At 42.8% G+C, this 19,231-nt stretch overlaps 1 protein-coding gene across 1 annotated transcript in view; it reads right to left on the bottom strand.

The window, feature by feature from the left end:
* The window catches only part of DIS3L2 (DIS3 like 3'-5' exoribonuclease 2), a gene marked incomplete at both ends in the record, with an annotated part of 151,631 nt that overhangs the window by 43,968 nt on the left and 88,432 nt on the right, over nt 1-19,231 (bottom strand). The window contains one exon of the mRNA XM_082003901.1: nt 14,062-14,141. Coding sequence (XP_081860027.1) covers nt 14,062-14,141 — 80 coding nt within the window. The remainder of the gene's footprint in view (nt 1-14,061; nt 14,142-19,231) is intronic.

Here is a 19,231-nt window from a genome sequence, read left to right as displayed (position 1 = left end):
CCTGCCCTGGGGATACCATGCTGCTGCTCTTATCTGTAAAGAAGTATTAGCACCTTACAAAAGTATGAAAAACTTGCCTAAAGAGAGACAAATGAGCCCTTTAACCTACATGCACATTTTGTTGCTATTAGCAGTGCTACAGTAGAGCATGGGTCTTCATCAAGGCTGAGGTTCTCACGTGCGATCGTGGGCAAACAGGCAAGGACAGTGTCTACAATGGAGGGTCTCAGTTACAGAAAGGACAGCCAGAGAGGCTGCAGACAGTAATAGGAGTGGACACAAAACAAATATAAGTTGCATCGAGGCAGAAAGTGGCACTGATTCTTGGGGAAGCTACTGGTAATAGCTAGAGGCCATCACAGATCTTTAACACATGCCTTTAAATGAAGGACCTGATCCAAGCCCAAACATTTCTGTTTCTCTTTGGCACGTGTATGTACATCGATGGCTCAAGTGCTATAGAAGTGTCACTCTTGGGATAGAGAGAGGAGAAAAGAGAGAGAAAAGAGAATGGCTGAGTGGGAGAAAAGAGCAAGTGGGAAAGCAAAAAAAAAGAGCAAGATGGAGAAGAGGAGGAGAATAGTTTAATATAAAAATAAAAGTGAAACCATGGAAAGAGAGAGTTATTTTTCTGCTCTGGAGCCTGAAGACAAAGGTGGGTGGCTTTAATTCTTAGCCAAGGTTACTTTTCCACCACAGGAAGCCAAGCTATTGTTCAGAAAAATCAGTGTGTTTTATTTTACTTATTTTAAAATAACAAGGAAAATGCTTTAAATTTTACTTGTGTGCCCTAGGGCCATTTTGCTTTTTGAAAGCGCAGTGCAACTGAGCATAAATCCATTAACTTGTTTACCAGGAAATCAAATTTTTTAAACTATCACATGATGGTCCTTTAGCCAACCAAAATGCAACTAATTACACCTTATTTAAGCAAGTAATAGCTTTTTCCTTCTCTAAAGGTCTCTTCCTTGACACAACCTCATGAAAAGACTCTGACAAAAGGAGTCAAAATCCTCTATCTCAATAGAGCGGGACAAGTCCCTGGGGCGCAGAGCAGCAACTTTTCCATCCAAGCATGAATATGACTTTAGTAAATGTTGCAACAGCTTCAAAAGAGGAAAAACTGTCTGCCCAAACAAGCAACAAGCACCTCTAAAGGGTAATGATCCATAAAAATACTACTTACTACCAGCAAGTAGTAAGACATCGCCTCTAGGAGATGTCCCCATCCAAGCCCCTCTGCCACTGGTTTGCATGAGAAATGTCCCACAGAAATGCCCTGCTTCACCTACCAGCCACAGAGAGACCACCAGGAACAGCCTGGCCAAGGTTTCAAGATTTGAATTCTTCTGTGAATTACGCTTAGTCACTTTTTTCTGGGTTTGTAGCACCTGGAGAGGTGGCCAAGGTCAGGCCCCCCACTTCTGTGGGGCAAAGAGAGATGGAGCCGGCGCACGCTGCAGGTCAGTGCAGCCACTCCAAGTGCCTGCATCAGACTGGAAACAGCAAAAGGGCTGGGTGGGTCCGGGCTTTTGCTTTGCTTCTTAAATCACAATTAAAACCATTGCTTGCTTTCAACCTTTTAACTCTTTAGCCTTTACAGATCATATTTACATCCTTTTCCTTCAGGAGCTGGGCTGATGTAAAGACAATAAAAGCCGAGAGTTTCCTCATTTAACTGCACAAACTCAGGAGCTGTGAGATGGACCAAATCCTCAACGTTAGCAGAACCAAGATTGGCCCCAATTACTGCAGAGTGAGAAACAGGGTAAGATCACAGGGGAAGAGGGGGGGCGGGAATAAATCTTCAAATGTTAACTCTTCCCATACTGAAAGTCTTGGCACTTCCTGGATTTCTGGAAGTATCTGAGAAATCATTGATAGGAATGGTGATGTTGCAAAGTGATGCTTTCAGTGATCCTGAGTGAACCAGAAAATATTCAGAGCATTTCATAAAAATAAAGCATAACAGGTTTTTTGTGAGTTTTTTTTTTTTTTTTCTTTAAGTTAAAAAGTCAGTGTGGGACATCAATGAGTCTAAAATCCAGAATAACTCTTACCTGCTTTGCAGTGACTTTTAAGGCACTGGTTTACTCAGCTCTTAACTACCCTGACCTTTGGCCATTTTGTCTCTGGCATCAACTGAATGTTATAGAGATGACTATGATTTTACAACTAATTTGGGATTGGCTCCAGGTAACATACAAAACAAAATTCATGTGTTCATTAACTGCAATGAAGAACAAGTGAAGATGAAAAGCAGAAAAATATACTAGGAAAGGAACCCTTCCTAAGCAGAATCTTTCCAGAGTTTTCCATGAGCCATCAGCAATTCTTTAAATAGTTTCAGAATTATGAGGAGACTTTAATCTATTACTAAATTAAGTGCTGGGAGCAGGTCTTCCATGTGAATTTCATACTGTTTTTATCTATAGCAGCTAATAAATTCAGCAATGTCCTAAAACCACTTAATAGAATTTAAAGCTACCTTTTACACTGCAAAACAAAGCCAGGACACCTCCATAACGTGGCACTTCATGCATCGTGCATTATAGGGCCCTGAGTTTTATACACAAACCAACACCAGGCAAATCAATTAAGCCCTGTTTCAAATACCTTGGCTAAGGTTAGCGTCTAAAAGCCCCTGCAAGTAAGGTGCTCCCCCACGCTGCCCAGCTCTGAAGAGTATGCTCAGAGATGGCTCCTGGTCAGCACAAGGCACTCCCAGGCTCTCAGAAGAGTGATCCTCCCACAGGAACACGAGGTAGGATCTTCGTCCAGTGGTGTTCTCTGAACTTACAGCTCCCATGAGCTGGAAACATCTAAGCTGGTGAATAATGACAAGTGAGGTCTCCAGACCTGACAGATCATATCATGATACCAAGGCAGAGAAATGTAACACACAAGCGTCCTGTGCTGCGAGTTGCCAGTGAACCCAGGTCAGCTCTTCACTACCTTGTGACAGGAGATGATGCCATCCAGAACGCACCTACTGCCTACACCATTGCTGAAAATTGCCTTCAAATCTGATGTAATAAGCCCTGAGAAGAATGAAAGAGCTCTTCTATGCAAGTGGTACCACTGCACCATTAAGTTGGATACTTACACAAGGAAGGAATTCTCCTGAGGGAAAAACACTGAATACTCAGGACAGAATTTACACAGCATGTACAAGATAAAACATTTAACTGCAGACTGAAGGACACAGGGAATGATATCCAATAGAATAAGCACACTGCATAAAGATTCGTTCACATTGTTGAGCAAGATACAAGCAGGAAAATACAGATGAAAGTGGGGCAACAAGTATTTATTAGTAAAAGTCAGGCCAGAGCACAGGACAGTTGCATACAGACAGTATAATGATGGAAAATTAAGAGAATATTACTTTCTTTTGATATATCAAAAGTGTCCAGCACTGGCAGGCTGAGAGCAGACACAATGGCACCTTATGCAGCAATGCCTATGTCCCAACTTATGCCCGTGCAGGTTTTCTCCCCATTCCTTTTGCTGGTCCGTGTTTACACTGCAGAGGGTCATGGGTAAGCTGGTTTCCTCTGTGCCTGCAAAAGTGCCTAAGAAGACTTTGTGAGGTGCCAAAATAGCAAGTTCCACTTAGAGGTTTTATAAATTGTATTGATTTCTTTGCAAGATTCAAGTGTAACGAGCAAAATGAAGAGGAGTTACAAACATCAAATACATCAGATTTATCCACTGAATGCCAGTACTTGCTCTATGGTCATCTCTGGGAGAACCTCTAGATGACTACTTATGACTTAGACCCAACATGAATCTTTGCTACTTGGAGTCTATCCCAAAAACTTGGCAGATGGCCCTTCAACCCTTCACCAAGACAAGATGTCAAGCTGGACAGTGAGGCAATGATTATGCTGCTGTAAGCTCAGATTCCCGGCTCAGAAAGCACTGCTTGCTGGTAGGGAGAAGTTACAAAGGGAGACTCTTAGCAGTCTCTTAACAGTCAGGTTTCCAGCCAACATGATGACGGTAAAAGGACAATTTCTGGTATTCAGTCATGAATTGTTTTTATCACTATTCCAAGACCCATTCAAGAGGCTAGCTCTATCAGGAAATCAGTAGTCTTTGAATTTAAAGAGATGGGAAGTGGCACCCAGCAGCTTTCAAGTTTAATTACAATAATTTTGGGTATAGGATGTCATCCTGTTCCTGAAATGAAAGTTTAGAGTGGGGAGGGACCAGCCTCTCTCTAGTACTAGGTCAGTCCCTTTTGTGATATCTCTACTGAAGACAGTAATCCAAGGCTGAGTGAGCGCTCCCAGGCATTCAAAGAGACCTTGGGATTTACTGCTAGGCCAAACATGTACAAGGTACTTCCACTGAACAGTCGTGACATTTCAGCTTCTTTGAGACCAGAAGGCAGCCTCTGAGATTTCACTTTTAGACATCTGACTTTTTTGTTTATTTTTTGAAAGGTTTCCAAAATATTTCCATCTGCACCTGGTTTTACTCTTTCTGTGTAACTGGCACAATAGTCAACAATCAAGAAATGCTCTAGTGAATTGCACTGCAAGAAGATGTTTTTCCTGTTCAGCTGGGTTCTGAAACCCCTGCATTGCAATAAATTAAAAGTTAAAACAATAGCCCAGTGATTCTGAGGGATCTTGCCATTTAAGAAAGTTGATAATAAAGAATATATACAGCAGTAACTTTGCTGCCTGCATGCAACAGAACATATGACTGAAGTTAACCATGTGGGAATTTATTCCTAGCTATCTGTACTCTTTTAAAGTTTATTTTCCTCACATATTTTCTGATTCTTATCTGCTAAATTTACTGAAAAGTCCTGTTTTCTTTAGTCTATCTGGTCATCACCTATCATTTGCAGTTCTTCTCTAGAGACTCCTGGTCCCTGAAGTCCTTTTTCATGAACAGAAATCCTAGGCAAAGTGCTTCTAGATCTGTTTGTACAGAAATTTCTGGATCCTCTTCCCATTACCCAACTCCTTAAAGGCTTTTATGTTTTTTTCTTCAATATACAACCAGACACTATTATTTTTAGGTCCATATGCACAAATATTAGCGATATCCACCAGGACACAAAATCCTGCACCTCTAAATCTTTGGGGAATTGTCCCAGGTCCTGAATTTAGGAACTGAAACGATCCAGAAGGCAACTTCGCCCAGAGCTTCTCTCCTCCCTGAAGGAAAACAAATCTCCTTTTATGAGTAATTCAACTGGTATTTGCACATCTGTTTGCACGTTCTGCAGCCACGGTCTTCATTAGTCCTTCATAGACAATCTACCTGTTATATTGTTTTAATGCTGTGTCTTTTTCCCCTGTAGCTTGCTTTCTGTATTGTCAAAAATAAAGCTTTTGGGATAAGGATGGAACCTTTATAAAACATCTATACTTGATACAAAAATCCAGTGCAATAAACATGAATTACCAATGTAATAAATTTTGCTCATGTTTGCTTAACCAAGCTTTTAACCAATCTTCTCGCAAATATTTGCAAGAAATGCTTTAACAAGTTATGTTCCAGCAATCGATATTCCAATCAAATCCAAACTTTCTTAACCTCCACCCAAATACATCACCCCCCAGTTTAATGCACTTGTCTGGGGGTTAGGCTCAGTCTATTTCCCTTTCAACCACCATCACGTTTGGAGCAAGCCACTCTATTTCTTACTGAAGCTGAGTGAGTCATATGCTGTCGTTTCACTGATTTCAAGAGAGATGTTCGGTGGAGGAAGGGTGACACAATCCAGCCCTCTGACTCCATTCAACCCTTCACTTGGAAATTGGAAGTGATGTGTGTTCCCACTGACAACCCCATGTTACTTTAAAAGAAGAAGGAAAATATATTGTACATGCTGCAGTTCCCCCAGTGTTACACAGGAACACACTCTGGGACACAGCAGAGGTCTGGATTTGGCACAGACCTGAGTGTAGTTTGCATATTTCAAAGAATCTGCAACCACAAGCCCTTGATGGAAAGAAAGGAAAGGTACCTGTTTCTAATCACTGCAATATGTCTTTTTCCACTTTCCTAGTGACACAACATAGATCTTGAACAAAACCCCACCAGACTAATCAGCAGGTAACAGGAGAGCCAAGCTAATTATGTCTGATACCAAAGGAAAAACCAACCAAATGTTATTCACAATCCCACTCCTTGTAGGTCGTCTTTATTTTTCCCATATTTGGCTCCTGCAATGAATTTAAAGTAAACTGCAGTTTGTAGTCATTTTACATTTGACTCATATATCAATGTGGGGTTTCTGTCATGTTCTCTCTAAGCTGAGTCTGGTATCTGTTCATCTTAAACATCTTACAAAGAAGGGAGCATAGTAATTGCATACTCTAACTTTTGATTCAACACTAGTCCATTTTTCAGTGTTTCTCTTAAGCAACTCAGCCTAACATGACTCCAATTACAAACTCTTCCTATACTCTGCACTGCAGGAACCAAATGGATTAGCTGAAAGGTCCTGTACCATGTAGTGCTGGAGCAAATTTCACCCTACATTCCCTAAGTGGCCAGAGGGACAAAGCTGAATAGAAGACGAATATGTCTTAAAAAGCAAAATAAGTGCACACAACTTTGCAAAATTAAAACAACCCAAATGTTTGCAACCTACATCATGAAAGAGCAAGGATGGAAACAGAAGAGGAACAGGCTGTCACCTGGGATGGCAGAGAACATCTCAGGGCTACCAGGTCTCTGCAGGTATTTTTCAGGCACAAGACACTGGAGCTTATGCACAAGGGATGTCTACTAAGGTGTCTATGAGGTCTAAGAAAAAGCAGCCCCAGTATCCATAAGTCTGCAGTAGACAAGGGATAATTTTACCAACATTTGGCAAAACATCAGTTGGTTTTACCAAAATGTGTGAAATAGGCTCCTTGAACAGACATGTAAGTCCTCACTCTCTGCAGAAATGTTTCTGAAAATTGCAGGTCACCGTGGATTCACTGGTGTCTACTAAGGAGAAAGGTCATGCTGCACTCTTTCCAGATTTGGGTGTCCAAGAGAACCTCTCTTCTTTGCTTATACACCATTTTCATGACACTTAAAGAAACACAGTGTGTTTGAGGGTTTTATCCTATTCCCCTTAGGTATATTTGATTGAAATTCACCAACAGGTTGAACACATTTAACGGGAATGGAAAAAACAGGGAGCAGCACACTGCAGGAGTCTCATTTGCTTAGGTCATCAGGTAAATACTGCATAGATTCAATAAATGTATCTATATATGACCTCACTCCAAAATGCAGACAACCAATGCCACTGTGCTGGTTTTGGCTGAGATAGAGTTAATTTTCTTCGTAGTAGCTATTGTTTCCAGCACAAATCCAGTGTTGATAATACGGAGATGTTTTCGCTGTTGCTGATCAGCACTTACACAGAGTCAAGGCCTTTTCTGCTTCTCACACCACCCCACCAGTGAGTAGGCTGGGGGTGCACAAGAAGTTGGGAGGGGACACAGCTGGGACAGCTGACCCCAACTGACCAAAGGGATATTCCATACCATAGGACCCCATGCTCCGCATATAAAGCTGGGGGGAAGAAGGAAAAAGAGGGGGGCATTTGGAGTGATGACCTTTGTCTTCCCAAGTAACTGTTAGGCATAGTGGAGCCCTGCTTTCCTGGAGAGGGCTGAACACCTGCCTGCCCATGGAGAACAGTGAATGAATCCCTTGTTTTGCTTTGCTTGCGTGTGCAGCCTTTGCTTAAAAAACTGTCTTTATCTCAGCCCACGAGGTTTCTCACTTTCATCCTTCCAATTCCCCCATCCCACTGGGGGGGAGTGAGCAAGTGGCTGCTTGGGACTTAGTTTCTGGCTGGGGTTAAACCACAACAGTCACTAAGGACATAAAAACCAGGGCAAACAGCCTGCAGAATATATTTGTGTTCTGCACTACAACAATTCCTCCTAGAATAAGATTTAAATTACTTAAACTTGAATTACTTTGTGAAAGATCGTAGGAATACAGGAATGAAAGAACAACAGTGAGAATGATGTTAGTCATGAATAAACACACAAAAAGATGTACAAAAGAACTGCTTTGAAATCAGCATCAGAAGACCTACACAAGGGTAAGACAACTCCTCAGAAATGCACCCCAACCATTTTGCTGCCTCCTTCACGTCACAGCCTGACATTTCACTAGATGGAATTGTCTGCCTTGAAATTTGTCAAATTTAATTTCTGTTCCTACCAGTAAGCAGACTTCAAACACAACTGTAACAGTTGTGTATGTTACCAGAAATGCAAACACCAGTTGCCGATGATTCCCAGAAGAGGTTTGGCAAGTGTGGGAAACTTGCCTGGCTCCACTGGGACATGCAGGTCACCTGGTGTGCTCTTACATTACGAGCTCAGAATAAATCTTTAAATGCCTGCACCCTGGGTGAAAACTATCAGGCTTGAAAGCAGTATGGTTCTTTCCTGTGAACACTCTGCAACATCCGTACGAACCAAGAAACGGCTGCATCGTATGCTCCTGGCTGCAGTAACTCGCTAGAAGACGTGCAGAAAGGATCACAAAAAAGTATTGACTGAAATGAACTTGCTTAAAACCTCAAGCTACCCTGAAACAATTCTACAACGGCTGTAGAAACTAGGTGCAGTCCAGATCCATCTTTTTCTCCAAGATTATGCTGAGTCATCTAAATGGGGTACAGTTCGTTCATATTTCTAAAGCTGTTACATAAATAACCCTATTTTCCTTCTTTATTGGCACTGATCTCTTAAAATATACACTCACAAATGTGAACAGCAACGTTACCTCCCTACTGCTATCATTAAACAATAACGAGGAGCATGACTGTTAATCAAAAGCAGACTCCAATATAAAATCCTTTCAAAACCAGACTGGCCCACTTAAGACATATATCCCTGAAAAGTTTCCAACTGCTGCAATATCCTAATGCAAGCTCCATTAAAAATACAGCTATTCCCACAACCATCTCATGCTTGCTTTGCTAGTGACACTCTGCTACCAGGTAGTTCTTAATGATAGATTTGTGGATTACTTCTGCAAAAAATTCCTTTCCATCTCTTTCTGAGTAGGTAGCATGGGCAAGTCCTTCATTCAGTGACTGGAACTGATAAGGGTTACACTGAGAAGTTTTAAAACTAAGCAAAAGTGTAAAAACAGTCCCTTATCTCCCTGCTTGTTGCCTAATATCCTTCAAGTCAAAGAGAATGCTTCAGCCTTGAATAAATTAGCAACAAATGCTTGAAGACAAAGACAATTTCATTCTTCAAAATCTTCCGGAATGCACTGATTTAGCTGTCTGATAGAAGTAGTGAGGGCAATGAGTGGTTTTTTTTTTCTTGTAGTTATTACTGGTGCTATACACCAACAGGGAGACATTTTCTGAATTGGGTTCTGCATTCTCTGTTGATTTTTGGAGATCTCCTGACATCATGAGGATGCCAGATATGTGGTTTGCTCATGTTGGGTTTTTTTGTGTTTTGTGGGGTTTTTTGGGGTTTTTTTTTTTTTTTTTTAAGTGTTTTACATATGGGCAAAAAAGATGGAAAAAATAATAGTTTCTTGTAACCACATTTACATTTGGAATAAAAGCTATGTTAACTCTTAACACAACTTTGCCCTCATGAGAGATGCAGCCTTGCCAGCCCTGGATAAGCTCTTAACCTCTAAAACAACTCTTTGTCATAATAATTGCAGCTAGCATAGCAACTTTTAGAGCCAGAAATCCTCAGTGTACCTCCACAATACATCAAGAGGCTTTATTAAGCACAAGATTGAGGTTCCCATAAGAGCTCTCTAACACAGAAAAATTGAGAAGGGCCGTAGCTTTGCAAGCAAGTGAACACAAAGAAGTGAGCCCAAAGGCTTCCAGCACTGGTTTTGGACCTTTCTAAATTTGCAAATTCCTGAAAAATTTTAAGTCAAAGTACAGATATCGTAAAAAATTTCACATATGCTGACAGATTTATATCCTTGCTATTGCCAGCCACGCTTCATGGGCTGTAACAGTAATCTACATAATGCTATAGTAGTCAGTGGACCACAGGCTGAAAAATCAGAGTAAGGCTATCAGCTCACAGTGGGCCAAAAAAGTAACAAATCCACAAAGATTCTATTTGCATGCAAGAAAATGTCCCAGGAACTTGTGATACAAGATGGATCTAGATGTCTCCTGCCAAATGCAAAGGACAGGTCTGAGGGCTGAAGTCCCCAGTGCTGGAAGCTGAAGAGAAGAGTCTTCCCAGCTGGGTAGAGCCCAGTCCCACCCAGGAACAGGTTGATGGTAATGAACTAGCTCTAAATGCAAACTCCCCATCAGGCTGCAAAATAAGGACTGCAGTGAAGTGTACACATGTCAGGTAATATAAATACACACATTTCTGTTACTTTCTCCAGCTATGTGATGCTGATACCCTGGCTGAGGATCTAGCATCTTGTCATTTGGGCAACAAGCTCTGCAGCTGTATCTCTGACCTGACACCTTAGAAAGGGGCACAGGATATATCTTATATTGCCAATGGCATGTGAAACCAATATCCCTTATAGGAGGCTCCCAAAATAGTGTTTTGATTGGGTTCTTCAGATCAGGAACTATTTGAAATATTTAACTTTTGGAATTTATCATTTCAATACTGAACCATAGTTGGCAGAGGAAAATGTTCATCAAATGCTGGATCAAGTTTGTGCCTCAAACAGTAGCACACTGGGAGGAAAATGGCCAAGAGTCCATCAATACAGTAGTTAGTTGCTTTTATTACTCATCTTCACTAAAAAGATTCTGCAAGCATCTCCTTGCACGACATCAGGAGTCTTAAAAATGGAGGTGATTTCAGCTACCAAACTGGACATCTCTGCTCCAGAGATATCTCATGTTTTAAACAAATATTGCAGCACAGATACAACACTGAAATTTCCTTCCTCTGCCTGCTTGGGGACCCACGCTGAGCTGGCCAGCCAGCCACCACATCTGCTTGAAGGATGCAGAGGGGTTTCCTGCAATCTCTTTCCTTATTTTATGCAGCTCCCTTCCTAACTTGTCCTAACTGCATCGCAGACCGTCAGGACCTGGTTTCGTGTCTGTACTTCCTCCTGAGCCACAAGGTCTCCTCAGAACAAACACCACAGATTTTGAAATAAAACAAAGGGTATTTCCATGGCGGTTCCTTCCACACTGATTTAAAAACTGGTCCCTGGTTTTAAATTCACCAGCATCAAAACTGGCTTTTCCAAGGGGTAATTTTCGTTGACCTAAGGCTGAGGCAGTGCTGTGATGGAGCGTGGGCACCACTCTCACGGCAGCTCAGAGGCTGAACGGAGAGGCAGAGGGTACGATGCCAGGATGGGCACAGATAAGATTGCTCTAAAAGAAGGGTCCAGCTTAGAGCATCTTACTGAGAGGACTCCAGGGTGGAATAAGCCTGTTGGGAGGATGCACGGCTCCAGCCAAAAGGCAGAGGTTCGGTACACAAAAGGCTGCTGTGAGCCGGCTCACACTCAATGGTTCATGGAAAATGATATGTGGGAGTGAACAAAGGCCTTTGGGCTGGGACAGCCACCAACGGATGCATTTACTCATCCGCCTCTTGGATCTTCTCTGAGGCTTACCTGAAGGAAAGAGGAATGTGCGCAATAATCCTGAGAAGGATGTGAAACTTTCAAAAGCACTAAATCCTCACTGGATTTCCCATTCTATACATTTTGGATACCAGGTAAGTAAATCTTTACTCTCACTTTCAGGAAGACAGCCGTGCCCTGTCCCCTACTCTTTCCTGGTTTCTTCACGCCTCTTATTAAACACACCGGCAAAGTTTATTTTGAGGAACTGAAAGAGGAGAAGGGTTCCTCCACCTTCCACTTTTGTTTTAGTGGAAAAAGGGAGCTTTACAAACTTTCTCTATGCAGAGTGACCCTGTAGTCCGGTCCATTTTACCTTTCTTTCCCAACTGCCTGTTTTTTTTCTGGGAAAAGGAAGTGTTGTCTTTGACTGCAGAAGCATCCTTTGTCCACTCTGGTAAGTGCATCAGAGATGACCTTTGAAATAACAGGGTACCCTGGGATAGAGAACTGGGCATGCTCAAGTGTTATATACAGGTAAAGACAACCCCTGAAAGCATCGCTTTGACATGACTCTTTCACACATTCTTTAGCCTTCCCAGAAGATCAGGGAAAGGCAGGGAAAACCTTCATCTGCAGGCTCCAGGAGGCCACAGGCCTGACACAGCCCCTGGGAGAAGGACAAGTCAGAAATAGACAGGCCAAGAGGACTTGGGTGTTTGCTTTCTCCCCTACAAGCAGGCAGCTCCCTGTCTCGTGCCTGTACAGAGAAGAACAAAAAGCAACAAAACAGGAAAGACTGGCAAAGCACATGAATGAAGTCCACTCAGAAGGCAACTTTTAAAAAACAATTCTGTTTGGTTTTTCTCATTTTGATTGCATGAGGAGGACTGGTTCCAAAGAGGCTGGATCAGAGCATGGGGGGCAGTACTGCAGCCACCCACCCCTGCATCACAAGGGGGCTTGTAGCTGTTGGGCTACAGAGCTCCCACAACCAAGTAATAGCCCAGAACCCTCTTGGCGGTACGTTACAGTAGAGAGGACAGACCTCTTCTGTACTGGTACGTTTCCTTCCTTGTTGACTGCAGCAAGAAGCCTCATTCAGTGTTTTCTGCAGTTGAGGTCAGAGAGACAAGGCAGACTTCAGAGTGCAGCCACATCCCCAGTTGGCAGGTACATCAACAAGTCCCAAGTATGATCGATAGCCCTGCAATGGCTTTGCAGACTTTCTGGGAAAGAATAATTCCTGTTCACGTTCTCCTTGAATGCTTTCTCCAAATGGCTTATGGGTAAGAGAAAAATGCAGATGTATGCAACAAAAACTAGCTCAGTGAATGGTTTCCTGAAGCATCTAAACCCCATCCGTCTGTGATCAGTAGAGGCTCGGAAGCCAGAGTTTCAACACTTTAGATCTGAGGGGCTGTGGGATCACAAGAGAGTCATAAATCTACAGATAATTCAGATGACAAAGTGGAAAGCAGGAGAACAGAGTTCAGCTTAGGATCTCTCAAGAAGACTGGTTAAATTTACTGCGAAATAGAACAGCAATTTTTCCTTAATCTTACCTCAAAACTGCTATTGTACAGTATAATTAGAAATAATTGTATGGCCTCAAATGTTCTTTGATCTCTGAGTTTTTTATCAGTTTTATAGCCCTGTAATATTATTCTTTACCTAGGTCTAAATGACACGACAGTTCATTGGCAACATTGCACAGAAGGAAATCAATCCAAAAAACAGGGAATGTCGTCTTTGATGTCATCATATTGTGACGATTAAACACATGCAAAAAAAAAAAATCACTTTATCTTCTTTATTAGTGGTGGATGGGCTAATCAAATCATGCAATATTTCTAACCGAGCCCGTTACTGGATCTCATCAAACTAAATGAGCAGAACTTGGATGGCAAAGTAAACTTACAAGAGGGAAGTTCCTTAAGTCAGAATAATCAAGATTTGGCTTCTGGAGCTTTACTTTCTGTTCTACTGGCTTACGGCATAGTAAAAGTACAAATAAGGCAGAACAGAAAGCTTAAAAGGCAATGAGAAGAATAACACAACTTATAAGGCACACTCTGCTCATCTGACAATTCCCAGTATCCCATAAATACCAAAAAGCAATTCAGACAGTGACCTTCAAAAAACTTCCCTTATCCAGGGACTGTGTATTCAAGGTCGAAGTTTCACCAGACTTCAGTCTGTAAGAGTGGCATATTAGCTATTCAGCTGTAACTCCCGTAATGACAGGAGACAGCTGAGATCTGCTCAAATCAAATTACAGCTCTGATTATGCAAAACACTATGATTCTGCATTTCCTGACACCAAGACTACTTCAGGGTGCAGCTTGAAGATATCTGCTCTAAGATTTCTGAAAACAGGCAATTAAAACAACAAGAGGAAAACTAGTTTATTACTCTACTCATATTTGGTAAAGCATACTTCATGAAAAATTATATATACGAATGTGTCAACAGCTGAATATAAACACTGAGAAGTATTTTGTAAAATATATCTCATACCATCAGGGAGTTGTTTACAGGACAAAGCATCATCAAGATCTTTGGCAGTTGATGGGTCGATGGTGAAAATGCATTCTTTCCTATCCGAGGAAAAAAGAAGAAAAGAAAAATTTATCTTCCAGTCATGAAGGTGGTATCAAAACACAGAGATCATCAGGGATATAGACAACAATAACCATGTTTTCAAAAGACTCTACCTGTTGAAACAACTGCCAACCTAATCTGAAAGTCTAAATCTAATCTTAAAAAAAAAAAGTTTTAGACAAGTGAGTCTCCTTGGGTTCCCCCCCCCCTTTTTTTTTTTTAGTTTGCTTGCTTTCACCTCATTACTGTTTTTTCTCCACAAAAACTAAACAATTTAGCTCATCAAGTTCACTCCAAAGAAACAAGCAGGAAAAAGTCTTGATGCCTTGCAGCTAGAGTAAAAATAGATTGTTCCTAATTGGAAAGTTAAATAGAACACAAATAACCCCCATGCCTGTGCATAAGAGAGATGCTGCAGCATCTGAAACTCCACAAGCACAGCTAGCATGGACCAGACGCAGTGAAACATCTACAAAACGGGCTGAATAACAGCAGAAGTGAGAGAGAGTTCTGGTCTCAGTAAAGACACCCAAGAGGTGCAGTACTTCATAGCATTTACCTTGCCTATTATACACCAGAGGGAAAAGCAGGTTCAATAGGAAACACTATGAAAGTTGTAGAGTGAAAGCGCTCCAAATCGGCTATTTAGATCTAGCAAATCAACTTGGTGCTTAGGAAAAGCTGAATGCCTCTCTGTACATGATGTACTAGGGGGTACCTAGAATACGTAGCCCTGCCGCGGAAGGCTTACATACGTACGTCCCGTATCAGTGGGTGGCAGGGATAGTGGGAACATACCAAGATGGACCACAGAAATCATCTAGGGCCAAGGAGATGAGACAAATAGAGCACCTGACTTAGGAATCACTATGTTAAAAGAGCAGAGCCTGGCACCAGCGAGACCCCAAACCTGAAGCACTCCACAAATAAAACTACCTATACTTCTGCTTTAGGGTCTCACTTCATCCTGGGCTGCCCTACAGCAAATTCTTGCCTGGGCCCCTGGACTGCGGCAGGCTTCACCCAAGCAACATATGGAATGTGGGACTGGAGCTGAAGAGCAGTGAAGACAGTAAACTAATAGGTTTGCTGGTTTGTTTTGGTTTTATCTTAACTTTTAGAATAAGTCCCTCCCTAGTTAAAAGATCCCCAAGCACAAAAGCACAATGGTATAGGCTGAGGCTGCCAAGGAAGAGATGAGACCACTTCTTTTCTTCTTTTCTTCTTTTCTTTGCTGCAGAAAAACTCATATCATGATGGCAACTCCCTCCTAGAGATGTATAATGAAAACACATATTATTTTTCTTACAGCATAACCACAGTACACTCCTGGGGTAGGAGAGGTGGGAGGGGAAAAATTACAGCGAAATTTTAAAGGAGCAAGTGTCATGTGGAATTAGCATTAGTCTCTTTGCATGGGTGCTTGCACAGTGAGAGCAATATCTCTATCTTCACAGGCCTATCACTTCGGTACTTAAATGCTCTGGGTGGTATCTGTTGGTGTCAGACAGCTGGCAGCATGTATTTATATAATTCCACCAGGCACACTAAATAGAGATTTTCAAAGACATAAAAATCAGTAAAGCACTTCACTGCCTTCCGAGACTTGGAAAATCTTTTAGAACATGCTAGCTTTCAGATTGGATAGCAAAGCTGCCTTAATCCCCAGATGCACTTTAGTTTCTGATCCTTTGCATGCATCTAAACAAATTAGAGATCGTGACGCTGAAAGATATAAAATCTCTTCAACTAGACCAGGACTTTGATCTGTTGCTGCCTAGCCATCCAGCACCGGGAATCCACCGATTTTTAAAGCCTTGCAAACAACCTTACCTCCATAAATATATATGCCTTAAAATTCCACCTAAGGATGGAATTTCAGGATACCTCCACTCCAAAGCACCGTGCAACTTTCTGCAGGGAGCCCTGCCTATGCAGCTACACAGACACCTATACTACAAGCAGTATGGGGGCACGTGTGCCAACCGGCATGTGTTGATACACCAGGTCCCACTAACTCACAGGGTATAAAGGCAACAGCATCCTGGCACTGTGACACCCCTCCCCTGGCCACATCTAGTAAATTTTCCTTTAAGTTACTTCATTTGAAAGAACAAATGGCACTGAACAGACATTAATGGCTTGCTTTATCTGACAAGTGAGCAAGAAAAAGGTTTAAAGAGCTTCTTCAAAGAGAATGTGGGTTCCTATGTCAGGGGAATAGATGGCTTATCCCAGATGTTCAGGGCCTGCAACCACAAGCATCTGCCACCCATTGTGAATCGTAGCTCCAGGCAGTTCAAAAATTAGCAGATTGGTTTCAATGAAGTGCGTATTTGCAGTCTGCCCTGGAAAGAAGCGAGCATAAATACACGGGTGCCAAATTCTGAACACATTTATACAAGGGTAGCAACTAATGGGCTGCTTTGCTGAGATGTATTTGTCCAGCCAAATCTACCACAGAGGTCAGTGGTGATCCCCGTTCAGAGAGCCCAAATCTGCGGGGCCGGTGGGGCAGGCCCAGCCCCCCGGGGCAGCACTTCGTGCGCAGCTTGCTGCGCTTCGGGACGCGCTGGCTGGACTCCGAGCAGCCTCTTAGCATGCAAACTGCAGGCACAGGCACGGCTTCCCATCTGAGATACTGAAACTCACAGATGCAAAGCGAAGAGGGGTCCAGACAAACACCAATGTAGCATTTCTCACCAGCATTTCTATGTGCAGCACAGCTGGGATATGTTTTACCACCAGGCTCAGATCCGCTTCTTCTTTAAAACTACTCAAGGGACTTGGACTTGTAGCTTGTCACAGGCCATTTATTCTGGGCACAGACTGCAAGGTGAGGTAAGAAAGTCACTGAGCAAGTAACACAGGGGACAATACTCCCTGGCATAAGGGCTCTGCAGAGCCGATGGCCAGGTAGTCAATGGGACAAGAGAAGACGATCTGCAAGCAGAGCTCAAAGTTCACAGCGGTGAGATAATCCTGGCACAGAGCAGCACACCTAGCTAAATTTGCTAAGCAAATTCCGCTCACCAGTAATTGCATTATTAAGTGTGATGAATTATATTTCTGGTTTTCAGTTTTTATTACTGGAGAGGTTTCAGATGGCTATAGGAAGTGGGGCCGGCTTGTGGGAAGGAAAACAATCCACCAAGTGATGGAACTGCAGCGCTGAGCCCGAGAGCAGCACCCCGCACACATGATCCTCCAGGGCAAGGTCTGCAAGGAAGGCGCGTTCCCAGCTATCTCCTCCTGCTTCTCCTCCAGCCCTGCAGATAGGTATCAGCGTTTCTCTCCAGCACGCCGCAGAGAGCCACCTCTCGTCCCAGAGCGAATCGGCACAAGGCAATGGAAAGCAAGGGGAGGAAGGCCGGGTGCGGGCAGCGCAGCCTGCCCGCTGCTCTGCAAGCTGTCCCCTCCCTTGGCACCTAGCCTGCTCTGCAAGCTGTCCCCTCCCTTGGCACCTAGGCTCCTGCACAAACCCCCAGGGAAGACCCTGGAGGCAGCTGACAAAAACCATCTGGGTGAAGAAATAACATTGCTCCCAGCTATGTGGCAAGTCCGCCCTGTGAAGAGGAAGGAGCCGTTCTAATTCCTCCCCCGACCATACTGTCTGGCTGTACAATACCCCGAAGGCTGTAGCACAAAGGATCTCACAGTGATCAGACCACATTTCTGACCGTAACCAATACTGAAACCAACCTGCAGTGGGTTGTATGACTAAACCTCAAGGCAACAGTACTTTTAATGCACCTGCTAACAAAGATGTCGCTTAAGCACAAGCAGATTGCCCGGCCACATGTATGCACATTTGCATTGACCACAGGTACGTGCAAACTAGAAGCTGTCTCCAACTTCTGGAGGGCCACCAAGGTGACCTTCTGGGTTAAAGGAGCTTGATCATTCCCCTCCCCTCCTTCTTTAAAAGCCCTGAAGGAGCCATCTCTCATTGTCGTTACACCTAATAAAAATCTGTTTTATTCATTTAAAATTGTCAAAACATACTTTGTAAAGGTAATGAGATGTTCCAAGTCCACTTGTTCCAACATACACACAACTTGGTTAGTTAAAGGAAACCAGTTTAGGAGATATAGACACAAAGTTAAGCGATTTTCTGGTCTTCATACTGGAAAGGACTAGAGAGAAACACGTGCCTTTAGGAACACCCCAGCCTCCCTCACACTGATCAAAAACAAACATTCCAGTGTGGAAACTTCCACTTTTTACAGGAGCCTCTTTGTCCAAAACATATGTTTAATGCAGGTTTGCAGAGGTGGACCTGCTCTGGCATGGAGTTTCTGTCAATGGAAAAATATAATCTTTTCTCCCCCTTCCTTGTGGCCAGCGGTTTCATGCACCAGAGCAAGTCAATGCCTACGAGAGTTTTGAAGGATCAGGGGAACGGCTCACACGGAACATGGTGGACCTGCAAGCAAGAGTCAGGAAAGCACATGCCATACACAGACTGCCCAACCCTGCCAGCCCCAGGCAGTGCCCAGGAGCTGATCCAGCCACCTCTAACGCCGAAACAGCAACAAGAGCACTGCTAAAGACAAAGCTCACACGCTGGCTTCGACTGCTATCTTACAAGTTAACCATCTTGGGGGAAAAGAAATTGCAGAATAGAGCACTAAGTTTACTAGACAGTAATGACAGCATGCACACATACAGGCTGGTATATCAATCTTAATTTAAGGAAAGCTAATTAAGTGCAGTTTCTTTTTGCACAGCTTAAGGAAGCCTAATTAAAGCGGATAGGCATATCTGCAGAGCAGTTAGTCTTTTTACCTTTAAACAGGACCTAAAATAAATGGCTAGCGCAGCAGTAGAGGTAAGATAAGTAGTCTGTTGATGAGCTGGAATTACCATCATGGTAATTAAAACATTCACAGATCACAGGACTGCAACACCAGTTTGTTTTTCTTTGTGCAAATATGTATATCTACACAAAGGTATTCGCAAGAATCAGCAGAGAAAATACTGTATAGCTGGTGCTGCAAGGTTTGACACAGTATTTCAATTTTTGCCAGCTAAACTGTTCAGAATTCAACATATCAGAGTTAGGCACAAAATATAAACACCTATG

Source organism: Phaethon aethereus (genome assembly GCF_964289735.1).
Source record: "Phaethon aethereus genome assembly, chromosome: 9".
In the NCBI taxonomy this organism is placed as follows: Eukaryota; Metazoa; Chordata; class Aves; order Phaethontiformes; family Phaethontidae; genus Phaethon; species Phaethon aethereus.
The sequence above is the reverse complement of the archived record's forward strand: the minus strand, read 5'-3'. Positions and strand labels throughout refer to the sequence as shown.